Source organism: Bactrocera oleae, chromosome 4 (assembly GCF_042242935.1).
Source record: "Bactrocera oleae isolate idBacOlea1 chromosome 4, idBacOlea1, whole genome shotgun sequence".
Lineage (NCBI taxonomy): Eukaryota > Metazoa > Arthropoda > Insecta > Diptera > Tephritidae > Bactrocera > Bactrocera oleae.
In genome coordinates this window covers 39369842-39389667 of record NC_091538.1, presented here as the reverse complement: position 1 = coordinate 39389667, position 19826 = coordinate 39369842, and the positions used below count along the sequence as shown (strand labels likewise).

The following is a 19826-nucleotide window of genomic DNA, read 5'->3' as shown; positions in this document are numbered from 1 at the left end:
ATAGTTTATTGGGGGTTGTTAACAGAGTGATAGCGTCGGTAAGTTTTTGTAGGCAAGCCCTCTTAGTTTTTTTAATATTTTTCCGAAACACTGCATTGGCTTTTTTATATTTTATCTAATTGTGAATAGAGTGAGTTCTTTTGTATATTATCCATAGTGATTGTTTTTCTTCTCTGAGTTGTGAAAACTCGGTAGACCAATAAGGCACATGACTTTTGAAGGTTGTTTTACCCGTTTGAGGGAGAGGTTTTAATTATTTTGGTAATCGTAGCTGTTTCTTAATTTATATTATTGTCTGGGGGATGTGCAGCAGAATAACTTTCGCAAAGTTGTTGAAATTTAGACCAATCCGCCTTGTCCAAGAGGAATTTCGGCTTCGCCTTTGTTGGATAAGGGGGTTGGTTGGTGAATTATAATATGAAAATGATCACTGTTATATAGTTCAGTTATATAGTGTAGTTTGCCTGTTTGGTTTGGGGGCGATAGCAGAAGAGCAAAGGACCAGGTCTACATTTGTGAATGAATTGTGTGTAGAAAAGTGTGGGAGAGACGTCGTTTAAAATAGATAAGTTCTCCGCTAATATAAGGTCTTCTGGGATTTTACCTCTTTGATTAGTACATTCGGAGCCCCAAAGAGGACTCCAGGCGTTGAAATCGCCAAGTATAATTACGGTAGCTTGAATGGGTCTGATTATATAGCGGAGTTCTTTAATATTGAAGTTTTGATGTGGTGGGATATAAACTGTTGGGATAGTTAATTTAAATCCAATAAAAATTTCCACTGCTATTGTAGCGATATTAAAACATGTAGGAAAAAGTATATTAAGGATATTAAAACATGTAGGAGAATTTTGATGAGTATTATTTACATAGCAGTTATTGCTCTCTTTTGAAGTTTTGTTTTGTTGTGGAAGAAGATCAGTTGTTGGAGATTGGTCTGTGGGGAATGGTCGGGGGGGAAGATGGTGAGCGGTGGGGAATCACGTTTGTTATTTTATTGTTTTTATTTTCTTTTGTAACAGAGGCGAAAGAAGAGTTTGTGGTTGTGAGGGGTAATTGCTCTTTGTATAACCTTAGTGCTTCTCGCCATTGAACTTTTTTTTCTGTTTTTTATAATATTTTTCGATTTAAGGTATTTGGGACAAGAGCGTGAAGAGAAAGGATGATCGCCTGAGTAATTTGCACAGAAGGTGCGGCAGCATGGCGAGGGGGGATGGGGTGGAAAATTGAATGTGTCGCATGTTGGGTTGTTGTTGGAGCGTTTCGTTGTGTGGCCTAGAAGTTGGCAACTTTTTCTCCTCATGGGGTTTGGGAAATAGGCTCTAATCCGTATTGTGTGCCATGAGTCTTCGATTTTTTCGAGCAGTTTGTAGAGGTCAAATAAAAGAAGAATCTCTCCGCTAGTTTTTTGTTTGCCTTCCAGACTTTTAGTTAATTTATAGACGGAAGTAATTCCCTGATCTTTAAATTATCGATAATTTCTTCATCTGAAACATCGTTTAAGAATGGAGCATAAATTTTACCTTTAGAGCAATTCAAATTGTCATGGAATTTCACAGAAATATCACAAATTCCATGTAATTTCGTTTTTGTTAGAAATTGTTCAGCAATTTTCCGGTTTTTAACAAGTAAAAGGAAATTACCATCACGAATCTGTTGCGGAGATAAGAACAAACTTAGGGCAACCTTATTTAATTTGGGGTAGTTCTGGAAAATTTTCAAAAGGTTTATATGCCAGTTTTTTTGTTTTGGGCAAGCAAATCAAACCTATTTTCCCCGAGGTTAGGAGGCCCTGGGGCCATAATAAACAAAATATCCACCAATATACACTGGTTTTATGTACACTAGAGTTACCGTACGAATAAAACAAACCAAAAGCACGTGCACTTATATGCAAGGTGAATTACAAAAAGAAGCGTAAGAAAACCGTAATCAAGAAAACACGTCCGCTCAAAAAGAGAGATAGTCGAAGAAGCTTAACCGAATAGGCTAAATATAACATATTGAGTTGATGTACAAAACTTCAAGCAGAAGATAGGAATTGATGATATCGGGGATATGAGATTAAGACCACGGTAAAGACCAACTTTATTCATGTTCAGCACTAAACCATTCATATAATATAATAAGGTTTATTAGAATAATGGTAATTATTATATGGAGTATAATATAATTTGGCATATTTCCGCCATTAAACTAAATTATATACATTCAAGATATATTACATATTGACCGATAATTACGGTATAAGGCCAACCGGAAGTTTAAAAAGCTTTAATTAGGTACATGGGACATTGCTGTAGTATTGACTCAATTATATCTATTTTTGGTATTACTACATATTATTACCAGAAACAGATGCTCTCTGGGACTAAAGTCAACCCGATGATTGAAAATCCTGATATTAGTTAAATGGGGCTTGGCAAGTTTTCAATCTTTTTTATTTTAGGCACAGAGATGCATGGTTAAGAGAAAAATACGCTAACTTTAATTAACATAACTCATATATTGGCCGATATATGCGGTATAAATTCAGCCGGAAGTTCGAAAATCTTTCTATTAAGTAAATGACAGTTAAGGTTCAATAAAATTTTACCTACTGGCTTCTATAAATCCCTTTCGCGTCTTCTCGGGCTTAAAATATTATGTTTTTGAAGCAGTAATTTAATTTGACGTTTTTAATTTATCGTACTTTTAGTAGTTTTTTAACAAATACGTTATATGGGGAATGGACGTGGTAAGCATCCGATTTCACGTATTCTCACGCTGTTGCAAAAGGTGTCGAAGTAATTTGTCCTGTGTAAATTTAGCTGATATAGCTTGAATGGTTTGGGAGATATGTACATTAAAACTATTAGGGGGCAGGGCCATGCCTAATTAAAGTCTTGTATCTAAATTTGCAGCTTAGTTATGACAATTTATATGCTTTCTATTAATGGCATTTTTTGGGCGTGGAAATGGTCTGATTACGCCCATCTGCAATTCCAACGCTCCTTGTGTTCCAAGGAATATGTAAACCAAGTTTCATCAAAATATCTCAGGCAGACGGTCAGACAGTCACCCGGATTTCAACTCGTCTCGTTCTCCTGATCATTTATAAGATATATCTAATACCATATCTATCTCGATTAGTTTTAGGTGATACAAATCCGTTAGGTGAACAAAACTCTTATACTCTGTAGCACCATGTTGCAAGGTTAACGGTATTTCCTAAAACTAATCGAGTTAGAATATAGTATACTTTGAATAAAAACGCATATAGGATTTTACAAGTATATATATAAATGATCAGGATGAAGAGACGAGTTGATATCGGGGTGACTGTCTGTCCGTCCGTCGGTCTGTGGTAGCTGTAACTTGAGTAAAAATTGAGATATCTTTATGAAACTTGGTACACATGTTTCTTTCCGTAAGACGGTTGGTATTGCAGATGGGCGTAATCGGACCACTGCCACGCCCACAAAACGCCATTAATCAAAAACAAATAAGTTGCCATAACTAAGCTCCACAATAAGTTACAAGACTGTGATTTGGTATACAGGATCAAATTAGAAAGGGGCATCTTCAGTTAAAATTTTTTTTTAAAGTGGGCGTGGTCCCGCCCCCTAATAGGTTTAATGTGCATATCTTCTAAACCACTAAAGCCATAATAACTAAATTCACTGGGAACAAATGTTTTAGCATCTCTATCGACGGTGGGAAAATGGCGGAAATCGGGTGACAACCCCGCCCACTCCTTATATAAAGGTACTGTTAAAAACTACTAAAAGCGCGATAAATCAAGCATTAAACACGCCAGATGACTTTATAGGAACCACGTTCAAAATTAGACAGTGGGCGTGACACCGCCCACTTTTGGGTGAAACCCCATATCTTGGGATCTACTTAACCGATTTCAACCAAATTCGGTACATGACATTCTTCTCATATTTCTATGTTATAGTGCAAAGATGGGGAATCAGATTACAATCACGCTTTTTCCCACATAACACTTTTTAAATTCCATCTGAATTTTTCACTTTCCAGTATGCAAATCAAGCAACAATGATTATATCGGCGTAAAACTTTGCGTGAATAATACGTTTAAAGTATGCCACCTTGTGACCAAAAATTATATAGGTAGGTAGGTAGGTAAAGTGGCTGTCATTCGACACACTTAGGCCTTTAGGAGGCCCATTGTGATACCACTGGGACTGTGATCCCCTCACTCTACTGGTTCCTCTCTGAACCACCCCGTACTTCTGATGAACTTCATCAGTGTGACAAGTTTTATCTGTGCAACCTCCGAGACGTCGTCAAGAAACCCACGACCCATGGTTGCGATTCTTTTCCTATATAGTGCTGCGCAATCGCATAGAAGATGTCTAATGGTCTCCTCCTCTTCTACTTCCTGACAGCTTCTGCAATAGTCGTTATATGGCGCGCCAAGTCTACTTGCATGTCTGCCTATTAGACAGTGGCCTGTTAGTACTCCTACGAGAGTTCTTATATCATTCCTCTTGAATTTTAATAGTCGGCATGTGCGGCTCATATTCCATTCTTGCCACGTTTGCCTGCTGGTTGAGCAGGTCAGGGATTGATTCCACTGACACTCGGCTATATTAATGACATGTTTGTCGATTAGGTATCTACACGTAGCCAGAGGCATATTTATGTCCACCTTACCAGGATCTAGTTGTAGGGTGGTGCCTGCTCTGGCTAGTTCATCTGCTACGCAGTTACCAGGGATGTCACTGTGTCCTGGTACCCATTGCAGATTTATAGTGAAATAGGATGACAGATCCGCCAGAAGATCATGGCAATCCTTCACTGTCTTCGACGAAATCCTATGAGACATCAGAGATTTCAAAGCCGCTTGGCTGTCTGTATATATAAATACACTTCTTGTTGTTATTACGCTTTTTGTTAGTACAAGAAGGCTTTCTTTAATTGCAGTGACCTCTGCTTGGAAGACACTACAGTGGTCTGGTAACCGGAAGGCGATTTTGGTATCTAATTTAGCCGAGAAGACACCGCCGCCTACTCGGTTATCCAGTTTGGAACCATCCGTATAGAAGCTAATCCCTTCTTCCTTGTCCACTACATCCCGTTCCCACTCCTCTCTGGAGGGAAAGGTAATATTGAGGACCGGATTTAGGTTCAGCTCCACCGGATTGCGAAAATCCGTAGTTATGGGAAGAACCGGGAACTTCCTAAGTATCCTAGAATGTCCCTTGTTACAGGCGACTAATAGGGAGGCTTCCCGCAGTCTTAGAGCTGACTTCGCTGCCATTTGCTTACAATATAAGTCTGTTGGCAGCAAGTGTAAAATTATGTTGAGTGCCTGGCTTGGCGTAGTTCTGAGAGCTCCACTGATGCAAATACTAGCTGCTCTTTGTATACTTTCCATGCTTCTAATCGCATATTTCTTTTCTGTAATTGGCCACCATACTACTATCCCGTAGGTCATGATCGGCCTTACAATTGCTGTGTACAGCCAGTGAGCCACCCGAGGTGTCAGTCCCCACCTGGGCCCCACCATTCTTTTACATGTGTAAAGCGCTGTAGCAGCTTTCTTTACCCTCGCTTCCAGGTTTTGTTTCCAAGAAAGCTTCCTGTCCAAAATTAGTCCCAAGTAGCTTGCTTTATCCCCTATCGTTAGCCTGGTGCCATTTAAAAATGGCGGCGTGATTTCGGGAGTTCTGTGTTTCTTAGTAAACAATACTAGTTCTGTCTTGCTAGCATTTAAATTCAGTCCGCATGATACGGCCCATCGATTAATCTCGTTTAGTATTGTCTGCATGAGACTAGCGAGGGTGTTCGGGAACTTGCCCCTAACCGAGACTGCCACATCATCAGCGTAGGCCACAACATGTATCCCCTTCTTTTCTAGGTCCACAAGCATTTTATTCATTGTCAGGACCCAGAGAAGTGGGGATAACACGCCTCCTTGGGGTGTACCCCTTCGGACAGATCTGTACATCGTTGAAGCTCCCAGCGTTGAAATAATTGACCTGCCCAAGAGCATCTGTTCAATTAATTTCCGGAGAGGCTCAGATATGCCCAGATCTTTAAGCGCGCTCAATATGGCCTTTGGCTGGATGTTGTTAAAGGCACCTTCTATGTCTAGGAAGGCTACGAGGGTGTATTCTTTTATTTCCAGAGATTTTTCAATCTCTGCTACCACTGAGCTTAATGCCGTTTCTGTGGATCTACCCTTCGAGTACGCATGCTGCGAAACTGCCATTTTTCTTGGGTTTAGTATGTCCTTTATATGTATTTCTATTAGTCTTTCCAGCGTTTTTAAGAGAAATGATGAAAAACTAATTGGTCTAAAATCCTTTGGATTAATATGTGAGCTTTTGCCCGCCTTTGGGATATATATCACCTTAACTTCCCTCCATGTCGAGGGAATATAGCTCAATTTCAGCGCCCCTCTAAACATGGTTGTTATCCAGTTTATTGTGTAGCTCAAGGATTGCTGTAACTGGGCCGGGAATAGACCGTCTGGTCCCGGCGTTTTATAAGGCTTGAAGCTGCCTATTGCCCAATAAACATTGTCATCTGACACTATGTCTAGCGGAGGGGTCTCTGAGCTTACTTCACTCCCCATTATATGCCCCCCTGTGAGGTTCTCGGAACTGTCTGGGAAGTGAGTGTCCATTAGTAGGCCCAGAGTCTCTTTACTGGATTCCGTCCAGCTGTGATCTGGCTTCTGAAGGTATCCGATGCTGTGTTTCGACTGTGTCATTATCTTTCTCAGTCGGGACACTTCTGCTGTATCTTCGATATCGTTGCAAAAGGATTTCCACGAATTCCTTTTTGCTTTTCTTACCTCCTTTTTGTATGCCCGAAGGTGGTTGTGATAGTTATCCCACTCTATATCTTCTTGGGATAGTTTGGCAGAATTGAATTGCCTTCTGCAATTCTTCTGCATGTTTTTAAGTATTGGGGTCCACCAAGGAGGTCTAATTCTTCCCCTACTGTGTGTTAATGGACAAGCTACCTCTAGTGCTTGACGACAAGACTCTGTGAATCGTTTAACAAGGATGTCTAGGTCCTCTTTCTTTTCCGGTTGGAATGGTGGAATCATAGGAATACGCTTTTTTAGCTCCTGCATGTGCATCTGCCAGTTCGTTTTCCTATGATTCCTGAATTTCTCTTCCCTAACTACATTTTCTTCAATTATACACTCAATGTAGCGGTGGTCTGAGAAGGAGTGTTCTTCCAATACCCTCCAATGTGTTATTTTATCCACCAGTTCTTCCGATACCAGTGTTATATCTAATACTTCCTGTCGGTTTTTGGTTATAAATGTTGGCATACTACCTTTGTTACATAACAGAAGCTTACTTCCTATTAGATAATTAAAGAGCAACTCACCCCTTTCATTAATGTCCGTGCTTCCCCATAGATTATGGTGCGCATTGGAGTCGCATCCAAGTATGATCGAACACTTGGATGCTTCGGCGTCTCGTACCAGCTCCTTGAACAGCTGCGATGGTACTGCTACCTCGTCGTACGGCATGTAGCATGATGCGAGCCGGTATTTCCTCTTGCTCGTCTCCCAGCTTACTACCGTAGTGTCGTTACTACTGTAATTGTGTAATAAAAAGACATTAAGCTTTTTGTTAGCCAATATACATGTCCTTGGCTTACCTACACAACCATTCGCGTATAGATTGTAACCTGGTGTCCTCAGACCGCAGATACGCCCTCCGTTAACCCATGGCTCCTGAATGAGGACAAAGTCAGGCCGTTCTTCTGCCATGCGGTTAACTAGGGCTAGAGACGCTAGTTTGCTGTGGTGTAAATTAATTTGGAGAAGACGCATTAGTTATGGTCTTCTCTGCATCATCATGAGAGTCGCTTAAAAGCTCACTCTCAGTGTAGAGTTTAGAGAGTCTGTCCGCAAGTTCAGACCCCGAAGTACACTCACCTTGATCCGTGATCTCTGCGTCGCTCGAGGACTCCACTGGATCTTCCTCGACTTCGCACTCCGATTCCGATGCCAAGTTTTCTCCTGCATCGGCGTCTGATTTGTAGGTCATGACCCTTACTTTTGTGAATCCGTAGTTGATCTCTCCGCCACTTTTCGCTAGCGGTTCTACGGATTCTTTTGTTAGAAGCAGCAGAATCTGCATTGTGGCTCGCTTCGTCTCCACTCCAGATTCTGCTGCGGGGTCGTCAAAGGCCTTGACGAATCTCCATCCCTCCGTTGGCAGATTTGGGTTGCAGGCTCTTATGAGCTGCATTATTTGGTCCGGCTGCGATGGTGTAGCCGGGATCCATACCCTTGCTCTCGGTCGGGATGGGATATCTTTCCTGTCTACCGCCACCAATTTGGCTCCGGGGTAGACCTCTCCCACTTTAGATATTGCTGCTTTATATAGCTGGACCGATCTCTCGTCGTCACACGCTATCATCTTTATTTGCCCTTGATACCATCCGGCATCCGCACATGACGGGGGTGGACCTGGATTGCTAAGTAGCACTTCCAAAGCCACATTCGTCAGTGCGGCTTGCACCCATTTCCATTGGGCTCTGGGGATTTTTCCTTCGGGATCACCCTCATCCAGCACACCAATGACAATGCGGTTTCGGGCCACATCAGCAAAAGATCTTACGGGCGTCACGCCCTTAGTTTTCGGTCTCTTTGCTGACGGCTTAGCCTCTTCAGCGGACCTTTGTCTTTTTGTTGCCACTACCGGCGCTTCTAGTTTGAAGTTAGGTAGGACAGCTCTCGCGCAATCAATGGATTCTTGGAGCTCCTTTGTGAGCTCCTCATTGCTTGGCGGTTGCAGCTCCACCTTCTTCAACAGGTATGCAGCGCGTCGCCTCTCTGCATACTTTGCTTTTGCCGGGTCATCAATCCTGAAGGAAGGCCACTCTCTGGCTGACCCACTACTGGCAGCTTCGCTTTTAGCATCTCCCACCTTCTCCTGCTTGGCTGCCAATTTTTGGCTACAGGGGTTGGTATGGGCTGCCTCCAGCGTTGCTGTTTTTGTGGCGCCAGCCTTGGCTACTGCCCACTTAGTATTCGCCTTTGCTCCAGGACCAAGCTTCGCTCCTGTCCTCGCTTTGGCTGTTGTCGAGCTCGTGCCAAACGCTGCTCTTCTCTGGGAGCAACCCGCTCCCTCCGGTCTTTTTGAAGGAGGTCCGGACTCCTTTTTGTTTTTATTTATTATGTTAATGTTTTGGCTCATATTTTGGACCCACGAGTGTAGGGGAAAGTATGTCCGCTTGCGCATAGCCCCCGCTACGCAAGTAAGGCTATCTTATTACGGAGGGCGCCAGGTATCCGTAAGCTCCGTGCGAGACTGGGCTATTTAAGGGCCCCCAGCCAGGTTGATCTTCGGCACGGGTCGCATGACACCTTGATCCAGCCCCTTACCTCCTACCATGGTAAGACCTCCTATCGGGATGCTGCACTATCGAAGAGTACCGAACACCCAGATAGGAAGCCTGACCTTAGCTAGACACCTCACTACTAACGACGTGAACCTGTGGTATCTATTTCCAGTCGGCACCCTCGTGGAGGGTTCAGCGGAGGATTTTTGCCAACCCAAAAAAAAAAAAAAAAAAAAAAAAAAAAAAAAAAAAAAAAAATTATATAAATCGAATCAAAACTGATCAAGCCCCTAGGTACTGAATATGTGGACCCCAGTGCCTATAGTTGACTCTTTACAGAAAATCAGGATGAAGAGACGAGTTAAAATCCGGGTGACTGTCTCCGTCCGTCCGTCCGTCTGTGCAAGCTGTAACTTGAGTAAGAATTGAGATATCTTTATAAAACTTGGTACACATGTTTCTTGGTACCGTAAGACGGTTGGATTGCTTAATCGGACCACTACCACGCCCACAAAACGCCATTAATCAAAAACAAATAAATTGCCATAACTAAGCTCCACAATAAGATACAAGACTGTTATTTGGTATACAGGATTACATTAGGGAGAAGCATCTGCAGTCTAAAATCGTTTACCTTTGGGCGAGGTCCCGCCCCCTGATAGGTTTAATGTGCATATCTCCTAAGTCGCTAAAGCTATAATAACAAAATTCACTGGGCACTGTCTATCGACAGTGTGAAAATGGATGAAATCTGTTAAAAACTACTAAAAGCGCGATAAATCAAGCACTAAACACACCAGAGACATTAAATATTATCTCTGGGATGGTATGAGATGACTTTATAGGACCCGCGTTCAAAATTAGACAGTGGGCGTGGCACCGCCCACTTTTAGGTGAAAACCCATGTCTTGGGATTCATATATTGAATATGTGGACTCCAGTTCTTACAGCGAACATTTGATCAAAATATCGGTCAATCTGTGAGATATGTTATAGAAATTCGAAGAGAATCGTTTTCTGATAATAATATGCCTGTATGTCAAAAATGGATTGTATCGGTTCAATAATCCCTTTAGCCCCCATAAACCTAATGAAATGATTTTCGAACTAATGGCTGACTTTGTAAACCGTATGCACCTGAGGGTATTTCCCTGGCAAATTGCAAGAGTATGAAATGTTCGGTTACACCCGAACTTAGCTATTCTCTACTTATTTTAATATAATTTCGTAAAGTTTGTGCTGTTATATAATATTTATATCGAAGTTGGTATACAAAAGAGTATAAAGCTTATCCGCACTTATGGTCACATCTTTTCTGATTTCTCGTAGAATGAAAGGCAGTCTATTTAAAAAAACATCTGTTTTGATTTCTAATCTTTTTATTGATTCTTCCGCTATTTTTATATATTTTAATAATCGATTGAATAGTGAAACTCCGTTCTACAGTTTTTCCGATTTCTCGAAGAGATTTTCCGTCTTTATGTAAATTTATAACTAAATTTCTCATTTCATTTGTCAACTCACTTGATTTGCGTCCCATGTTTTAAACTTTTAACTTCTTTCACACGAAAAGTAGCACATTTGAAGAAATAGAGAAAACACAAGACACTTCTCATCGAAAATTGACGAATTTCAAAGTAACGGTACAAATCCATCTTTGTTATTGGAGAATTCCACGCTATACGATTACGAATTTCGCTCTTAAATTTCGTTAGGGCTGCCATAAACTAACTGCTGTGTTTTAAATTTATAAAAGTTTTATGCATTTAGAAAAGTGTTTCTAATGTTTAATTAATTGATACATTTTTAAGGAGAATCTTTCAATTAAATAAAGAGTGAGTTCTGTTAGTTTAATAAAAATAGTGGTGTACGAATATGGATTTCGCATACTGTATGTATTTCCCATTTAAGGATGATTTTAATAACTCTTGTAAATATAGTTAACGCGATTAAAATATATTAATAAAACCAAATGAGTACTTGACCTTCAATATAAGTTAATAAGATACCAAATTTGATTGTTATCCATTCACGATTTCGTTGAATAATGAATGTTGAATTCTTTCGCAACATTGGTTTGTAAAGTTTAACAAACAGCTATCAGTATTTCTCAGCCTTTGATCCTTACAAGTTGCAGGAGTATCAAATATTTGATTACACCCGAACTTAACCTTCCTTACTTGTTATTACAAAATTTTGTAATAACATTCAGTAAATATAAATAAAGTTCGGAAACTCTACGATATAAGTATCATTGGTGCGATCTAGAACAATGTTTATGAACTTTTTATACAAAGCACTCCTCTCTTATTTTTGAAATACAGTGATTCATAGCATAAGTACTAGTAGCAATTTTCCCGAAATAGAAACATATAATACCTATTATATAGGTTGTTTTATTCCATCCATGAATCATTTAGAAATTTTAAAATAATTAATATTGAACTGATTCATATTTAGCATACATTTTTATTTTTGCAAAGATTTAATAATACGCACGTACTCATTTTTTAAATTGTCACGCTCTAACAATAAAAACAGCATTTTAAATAAATAAATCACACTGGTGAACAAATCAATATCAACTGATATTTTCCTGTCAGAATCATGGAGTTATTTCGATGAATTTTAAATAAGGACTAGGCATGCGTCCACGCGGTGAACAGTTACTTTTCTTGATTAAGCGAATTAATAAATTCTTCCAATTTTTCTTGAATGTGTCGCACTTTAACTGTATAAGAAACCATATAATATATATTTTCCATTAACTCAATTAAAATAACATACTTAATTCTTCCGCAAGTGTTACGCGCTTCCCGGTTAGCAATTGTGCCTTTTTCTCTTCGTCATCACTAAATTCATCCAGAACTTCTTTAATCTCTTTGTCTAATCGACGTGCTTCACGATTAATTACTTGCTGCCGCAGTGCATTCGAAGTAACCTTAATCACTTGTTGAATGCGCCAGAAGAGGACTATATCGCTACAACTTATCTGAAACATATTTAACCTCTTATTAAAGTTTCTGACAAAGTTTTGTACATTCATAACAACTACCTCACATTCTGCACCTTGTTGGCTGTATAAGTAATATGCTTTTCGGCAGTCATTCGCACGATTTAGTGCCTGCTTCAAGAAGTGTCTGAAATCGAAAGAACAGCAAAACTGTGTTAAAAAAAAAAAAATTGTCGAACAAGCTTAAATGGGATGCGTTTAAACAATTTAAAATACCTTCGGTAAATAGGGAACCACGTTTGCCGGATGTAGTCTGTGTCGACCTCAATGCCATCACGTTGTAGGTTCTTTCGAACCGTCGTTAGCTCGTCGTATGATAATGTGGGTAAGTGTTTCTAAATTGTATTACAATTAAATTAAATGGATATTTTATTGTAATAACATATTTTGGAACACTCACATCGTCGTTTTTCAGTACTTTATCCAGTTCCGTTTTAACACAACGTCGTTTCGATTGATCTTCTGTTAGTGATTTCCAATGAGTTATACGAGTGAATTGCCCCGGACCCAACATCTCATTCAAAGTTTCTTCAGTGTGTGTTAGTTTAGCTTTAACAGAGGTTTCCAGGAATTTAACAGCCTGATCCCACTCAGTTTTATCATGAACGAACCTATCTTCTAATGTGTTCAGTTGTATGACTCGCAACATATCGATAGCTTTATCTTCCCAAGAATGCCTACGAATCGCTTCGTCCACCACAGCGCCTTTGAGGTTATCAAAAATGTCATCATGGTCGGGTGACTTTTTCGCCTTCTCCATTAAATATATAAATTCATTTTGCAGAGCTTCCCAACCTTTGTAGAGTCATTATAACTAAAAATCATTTAATATCATGACGGAACATACCTGCCTCCACAGATTTAGCAGGCAGAGCCTGTTCTGCCCACTGCCGCAGCTTTATATCCACCATTGTATTGAAGGAATCTGGAAGAATAATAACATCAGTATGAAGCTATTTGTGTTTGGTACGACTTTTTCCAATTAATCATAAATGAGCAGTAGAAATGCATAATTACGAGTATATGCATCAAATGAAGCCCGTGTGTACATTACTTTGAGTACACTTGAGTACATAAGGTTTAAGTGAAATTCATACATAAATACATATGAAGAAGGGTTTGTGCGTTTACATATATATGTTATTATAGCAGAACAATCCAAACACATAGTGCTCCGTTTGAACGCCTGAATAATAACAATTATTAAAAAATGTTTTAGGAATTAATGAATTCATTAGAAACACATCATAACAGAATGAATGCCAGTACGCGATCTACAATAGTTTCTAATTTATATTTACATAATATTACTTTGAGAACCTGACTGTGCGGCCGGGAGGTAAATATTCTCAAACACATAATTTGATAGCTTGTCCCAAAGTTTTTCAGTCAACGCTTCTTCCCATTTCTTTGCCGATATTTGTGAGAGCGTGATAACTTCATCCAAGATTTCACCTTTAGCTTTATCAAACAATTCGTCTCGCCCTGACTCACGAAGCCTGTGTAATGCACACTGTATTAATACATTGGTATTTATTGATAAACAAGGAAATTACCGTGGGAAATTGTTTTTCCATTCGGTCTCCAAATTAAACCTGGTAGCTTTAAAGGCGTCAGCCTGTTGCTCTATTGTTTCGCGCACCATTTTCCAAAATCGATCTGAGACTGCCAAGCTAAGATTTCGGCTAGTTACTTGGTGTGGCATTATTACACCTCGCCGACTAAATAGATATCAGTTTCAATCTGCTATTGGTAAATCTGATTACTTACTGGAAAAGTTTCGAATTTTTGAAAAAATCTTCTTCATATTGCCTAATGGCCTCAATGCTATCGTCTTTTCGCCCCCGACCAGTTACTACGGCATAATATCCCAACGCTTTCATAGGGAATAACTTACCAGAAAGAATTTTGCGTATCTGTTAAATAGTTTCACATAACTCAGTTATAATAATGAAATGTAGACATTACTATCTTACTCTATCAGGATCTGCAAGTTCTTCTGCCAAATCCACTTTGGTTAAAACAAATATGGTGCGTCGTCCGAGTGGGTCACACTGCATTACCAGATCAGTCACGTTACTCCGTTCAGCATCAACTGAACCATCTTGAATACATAAAATTATTGCATTCGGATTGCTCATATAGTGCTTAGTCATTTGATGAATTGAGTCTTTCGTGTCAGCCGCCATATCAACAGTCATCGTCTTAGAAAATTTGTGTAAGCAAACTGTTGGTTATTGTAAATAAAAATTTTTTAACATTAGCTTACAGATATTATTCCTGGTAAATCGACTAAAACCATTCTTTGTAAACCTGGTCCTTTTACTGTCATTGAAATGACCTCATTGCTTACGGTTTTACCACCGCGAACAGAAGCTCTCATTCTTAACTCAACTTCACGACGTAGTTCTGCCAAGTCAGATTCTTTATTTAAGTCATATTCACGATCAGAGTCTCGAAATTGAGCAACATGATAGGGCCCTTCTGCGAGAGTCACTTTAACTGGTGCACGTGTCATCATTTCTCCACTGCCACGAGGAAAAATGCGTGCCTTTGCAATAGACTCTAAAACTGACGTTTTTCCACTACTTTGATCGCCAACAACTACAACGCGAGGTAAATGGTCGGCCATGGAATAGCTTGTGTCATAGCCTGACAGCTCATCAAGAACCTCTGAATACATATCAATAAGGGATTTTTTGATTTTCTTAGCAGTTGTTTTTTTATTCGCTTTTAATATTAAATACTGCTGCCTCAATTCTCTATTTTCCCGCTCCATTTTTTCTAATTCCTTTTGGTATTTAATTTGTACATTCATAATTTCCGTTTGTAGGGTTTCAACTTGAGTTTGCAAATTTTCTAAAATTAAAAATAATATTTAATTAATCTTTTGATGAATTAATTTCATTGCAATTTGATAATTACCATATTTTTTACGACTGTCATCATTAGACAAACCTAATGCCGACACAGAAGCTTTGGATTTAATATCATCTTTCGCTAATTAATAAAAAGTTATTTGAAAAAATATATCATTACTATATCATTCATTTATATATAAGGTATATATTAGAATGTAAATTCGTCAAATGCTTTTGAAATTCTCTCACTCTAAAATGGTTATTGATATAACAAAATTAACGTACTTTCAATTACACTGGCATTGTTGCCTTGATAATCTGCGGCCTCAATGGCATCATCCAGACGATTATCGAACCATATTTTCCATTCCGCTATCTTCTCTTCCCCGAGCTCCTTTAGCTTAGGATCTAAATATGAAAACAATTACATTTAAATAACATTAAAATTACTAGTTATTTATCTGCACTTTTTGTTCAATATAATGAATACCCAATTACTTATTTATATTAATAAACATTCCTACTCGAGATGTGAGAGAATACCAAAAACACTCATTATTTACATTTCTTACCTATTTGCACAACTTCCTTCATAACACTGCCAACTTCTAACAATTTTCTCGAAAAGTTATTCCATCTTTCGCCTTGTGGCAAAACATCCTCCAACCATTTCATGTCGGGCAGACCATCTTTCCATTCTTCATATTTCTAAACCGATTAATAACGCAAATATTTAATTTAAGTAATCTGTTAAGAAAATATTTTCCAATATTTTATGCTTACTTTACTTAGTGATACGCCACCACCAATAGCTCCACCAAGAACTATGTATCGTAGTTTTAAAGCACCACGTAGTATTCGAACCACAAGCATTCCGTATTTACGAGTTGGTGGTACATACCAGCCATATCTGCCGTACGGTTGAGGGCATAGAAAATCACTTGGAGCACGTTGACTTTGGGGTCTGCCATATTCATCATAAGTTTGCCGGCGTACAGACTTGTTGCATAGGGTGGAATGATTGGAGCAAATGACTTTAGTACATAAATACGTGGTTCTTTGGGTTGTACCCCTGAAGGATGTGGTAGAAATTTGTTAAACGATGGTGACATTACATCTATAACATCAGATAACTGTTTCATAATCTATCTCATATTTTTACTTACAGATGTGATTTGTTAAAAGCTACTCGTAACATGGTTTGAAGAAGTACCTTGGAACTCTTCAGCCTACAGATTAAATACGCAGTGCAGACGAAAGTATCGTTGAAAATTTAATATATTTTCACAAACAGTGAAAATAGTGATTTTCTTTTTCACCTGATTGTGTTGCTCACCCACTGACATTTAAGGTAACTACCAGATTATTCAAAAATAACTTTTCTATGAAAGGTTTTTCTACAAACAAGGTGTTCATGCGAGCCATTAGCGTTGATATAATACCACGTGTAGACTATGAATTATAGACTTTTAAAAGACATTAATAATGTAACGGATTTCTCGATAAATCGTCTACCTGTAACTCACTCTTGAGTTCGATCACTGGATTGTTAAATAAAAGTCCCAATTTAATGGCTACACACTTATCTTTATTTCTAATTCCAACAACTTAACACTTATTGCTCGTTATTGGAGCTTACAACTTCTTACTTATAGCTTAATTGCTCTTATCACGACAACACTTTAACTAGAACTGTGTTTGCTGCACAATCCGGCAGCCCTTATATAGTAAATCTGTAACAAAACATTGCTTCTAGAACATTCTGGCAACTACGAATTCGCTAACTAGTTGCTTCTGGCAGTTTATCGTTCATTCGATTTTGTTCTATCATCTAGGTTCGTCACCAGGGATAATGGGATGCCCAACTCTTTCCAGTGTGAGAGCGCCTCAAAATTAGCGTTTTTTATAACATTTTCCATTGTAGCCAGATGGTACAAAATAATAATTTTTGGGAATTTAAATTAAAATACCCATCATTTATTAAGATTAAATATTATTATACATGTATCCGTTAAACATATGCAGAAACTTTTTATACTCTTTTTTTTTGTGATTTATTAAACAATTGATTTTTGAACTTTCAATACGTAATCAAAAGAATAAATGTATTAGCTCTCAATTAATAAATGTTTTTAAAAATTTTCAATTGAAAATCAATACCACTTAGCATGAGATCACAAAATATCATCACATACATTTCAATTTCGCGTTTTCTTTCATTTTCATTGTTTTCCAATTTTTGTTAGTGATCTTCAACAGCAGGACAAATCTCTCTGTTTACATATTTTTCTGTAGGATTTTAATCTGGCCGTCCCTCTTTTTCCAATTGCTAAACCTCAGACCTACTGAACTTTGACAGTTGCTTGAGTTCAGTAGGTTTTGACGTTTATCAATTGCGCTCTCATTTCCAGTGAGAGACGAGTTGGGCATCCCATTATCCCTGATATCTACATATGTACATATGTTGTTTGTAGACAAATTTACAAATATTTTTACACATGATATGAAAATGCCGACGGCAAAACACAATTCTGTACTTTTATGACTCCATAATGGTGTCAAGCACTTGAATTATTTTAAGAAATATATCAAAATATGTTTAAATTATTATTAATAACTCACAAGAAAGTAAAAATGAATTAACATTAAATAATTTAAAAATAATAATAAATAATAGTTCAATAAAAGGGAATATGTTTTAAATAGCATATCAATATTCCCAGTTTGGCATACACATATTATATATTCTCTTCAATATTCGCCGTTTGGTTATGTTAAGAGAGCGTATGTTGACAGATTCACCGCTGTTATAAAAGCGAGAAATGTTATTTGTTTCTCGTGCATGTGAGGTGAACTCCTTGATAAAATCCTACAAATTGTTCGCTGTCGAACCTGCACCTTCTCGTTGTTTTAAGTTCTCTGGTGAAACACGCTCATCTTTTTCAGTTCCCCTGCGAAGCATGAAATATTTTGCTAAAGGCCCCACTGTGAACCTTCTCTATGATATACGTTCTCTGGACCTTCTCTGTATTTTACGTTCTCTGCTCTAGTGGCGCCACCTATATGTCGACTATTGCATTAGAATCTGCTATCCTTTATTGACTTCCAGAATTTCATGACATTTCATCTATTGGAAGTGAAGTTATTGCTTTTTAAGTATCAGTATATTTTTCTTCGGTGCGAAAATGAGCTTCGAACAAAGAGCCAATATTAAATTTTGTTTTAAAATTAGTAAAACTTTTACCGAAACGTTTAAATTGATGAAACAAGTTTATGGCGATGATTGCCTATCCCGTAGCAGAGCGCACGAGTGGTTTCGATGTTTTCAAAGTGGTCGTGAGGACATAGATGAGAAATGAGCCGAAACCCAAAAAATCGCGCCTGGAGAAGTCAAAAGTGAAGACAATGCTGATTTGTTTTTATGATTCCAAGGGTATTGTCCACAAAGAATTTGTTCCACCCGGGCAAAACGTTAATGCGGTATTCTACCTTGGAGTTTTGAAGCGTTTGGTAGCACGTATTCGTCGCATTCGGCCCGAATATCGCGAAGATGGAAGTTGGCGTTTGTTGCGCGATAATGCGCCGTCTCATCGATCGACGCTGGTGGCCTATTATTTGACCAAAAATCACATTTTAACAATCAACCACTCCCCGTATTCACCTGATATGGCACCGTGCTACTTCTACCTTTTCGGGAATATGCATTTGCATTTGAAAGCGTTATGCAGATGTGGAGGCCATTCAAAAGGCTTGCACCGGCATACTGGCGGCCATACCGGGCAACGAGCTAAAACACTCGCTCGACATGCTTTTGGACCGTGCAAAAAGCTGTATTAAAGCAGAACGAGACTATTTTGAATAAAATTAATTGATTTTGCCGATAAAACCATTTGTTCTTTCTTTTTTTAAAAGTCCTGTTTAATTTGGAACGCACCTTGTATATTGATATATATGTCAGATTTGATTTTTTGATCTAGTTTCATTATGCATACTGTGCAGTTTGCTTTGCCGAAAAAGCCCAAAGTTGTATGTGAATCAGTGTCGGCACTTTATGCACAATCGCCTACTTTTTGGCACTATTTGACGAAAGATATGTACAATACATATGTATGTACATATATCTAAAATCTATTCGTAGTAAAAATTTTATTTGCGACTTAAATAAAACGATATTTTAAAAACTATACAGTATGACAGTACATACACAATTTTTAATTTTTAATGAAGGTAACTTCATGAAAAGAAAAAAAAATTAGTAGACAAATTGTAAAGCGGTAAGTGCGTATTTTTAACACATTGCATAGGCAAATGTAAAATTGTGGTAGAATGCAAATATTTATACCCTGAACAGGGTATATTAAGTTTGCCACGAAGTTTGTAACACCCAGAAGGAAACGTCTGAGACCCTATAAAATATATACATAAATGATCAGCATGATGAGCTGAGTTGATTCAGGCATGCACGTCTGTATATACACAAACTAGTCCCTCAGTTTTAAGCTATCTGAAATTTTGCACCTGTCCTTTTCTCTCTAAGAAGCTGCTCATTTGTCGGAACGGCCGATATCGGACCACTATAGCATACATAATAGCTGCCTTACAAACTGAACAATCGGAATCAA

At 38.4% G+C, this 19826-nt stretch overlaps 2 protein-coding genes and 1 long non-coding RNA gene across 6 annotated transcripts; 1 reads left to right on the top strand and 2 right to left on the bottom strand.

The window, feature by feature from the left end:
- Window positions 1-7332: 7332 nt before the first annotated feature.
- On the bottom strand, window positions 7333-9185 carry LOC138857053 (uncharacterized). Its single transcript, XM_070108467.1, has 2 exons — window positions 7639-9185; window positions 7333-7574 (listed from the first exon to the last, which is right to left on the bottom strand). Exon 1 carries the CDS (start codon window positions 9183-9185, stop codon window positions 7794-7796), a length of 1392 nt encoding a protein of 463 aa, XP_069964568.1. The 3' UTR covers window positions 7333-7574; window positions 7639-7793.
- A 2594-nt stretch (window positions 9186-11779) lies between these two features.
- Window positions 11780-16628, bottom strand: Opa1 (Opa1 mitochondrial dynamin like GTPase). Of its 4 annotated transcripts, none has more exons than XM_014235283.3 (16): window positions 16371-16628; window positions 15988-16276; window positions 15777-15912; window positions 15490-15612; window positions 15269-15343; window positions 14613-15202; window positions 14320-14547; window positions 14114-14259; window positions 13900-14064; window positions 13655-13842; window positions 13191-13268; window positions 12744-13138; window positions 12560-12678; window positions 12386-12470; window positions 12118-12322; window positions 11780-12061 (listed from the first exon to the last, which is right to left on the bottom strand). In XM_014235283.3, exons 1-16 carry the CDS (start codon window positions 16400-16402, stop codon window positions 11997-11999), a joined length of 2919 nt encoding a protein of 972 aa, XP_014090758.2. In that variant the 5' UTR covers window positions 16403-16628; the 3' UTR covers window positions 11780-11996. The 4 variants fall into 4 exon arrangements, with proteins under 4 accessions (XP_014090758.2, XP_014090760.2, XP_014090762.2 ...); XM_014235285.3 differs by having other exon boundaries at window positions 13664-13842; XM_014235287.3 differs by lacking the exon at window positions 15490-15612 and having other exon boundaries at window positions 13664-13842; window positions 16371-16626.
- Window positions 16629-17971: 1343 nt separating this feature from the next.
- On the top strand, window positions 17972-19388 carry LOC138857159 (uncharacterized). Its single transcript, XR_011396175.1, has 2 exons — window positions 17972-18454; window positions 18953-19388. It is a non-coding gene; the product is annotated as an uncharacterized lncRNA (long non-coding RNA).
- Window positions 19389-19826: the final 438 nt, after the last annotated feature.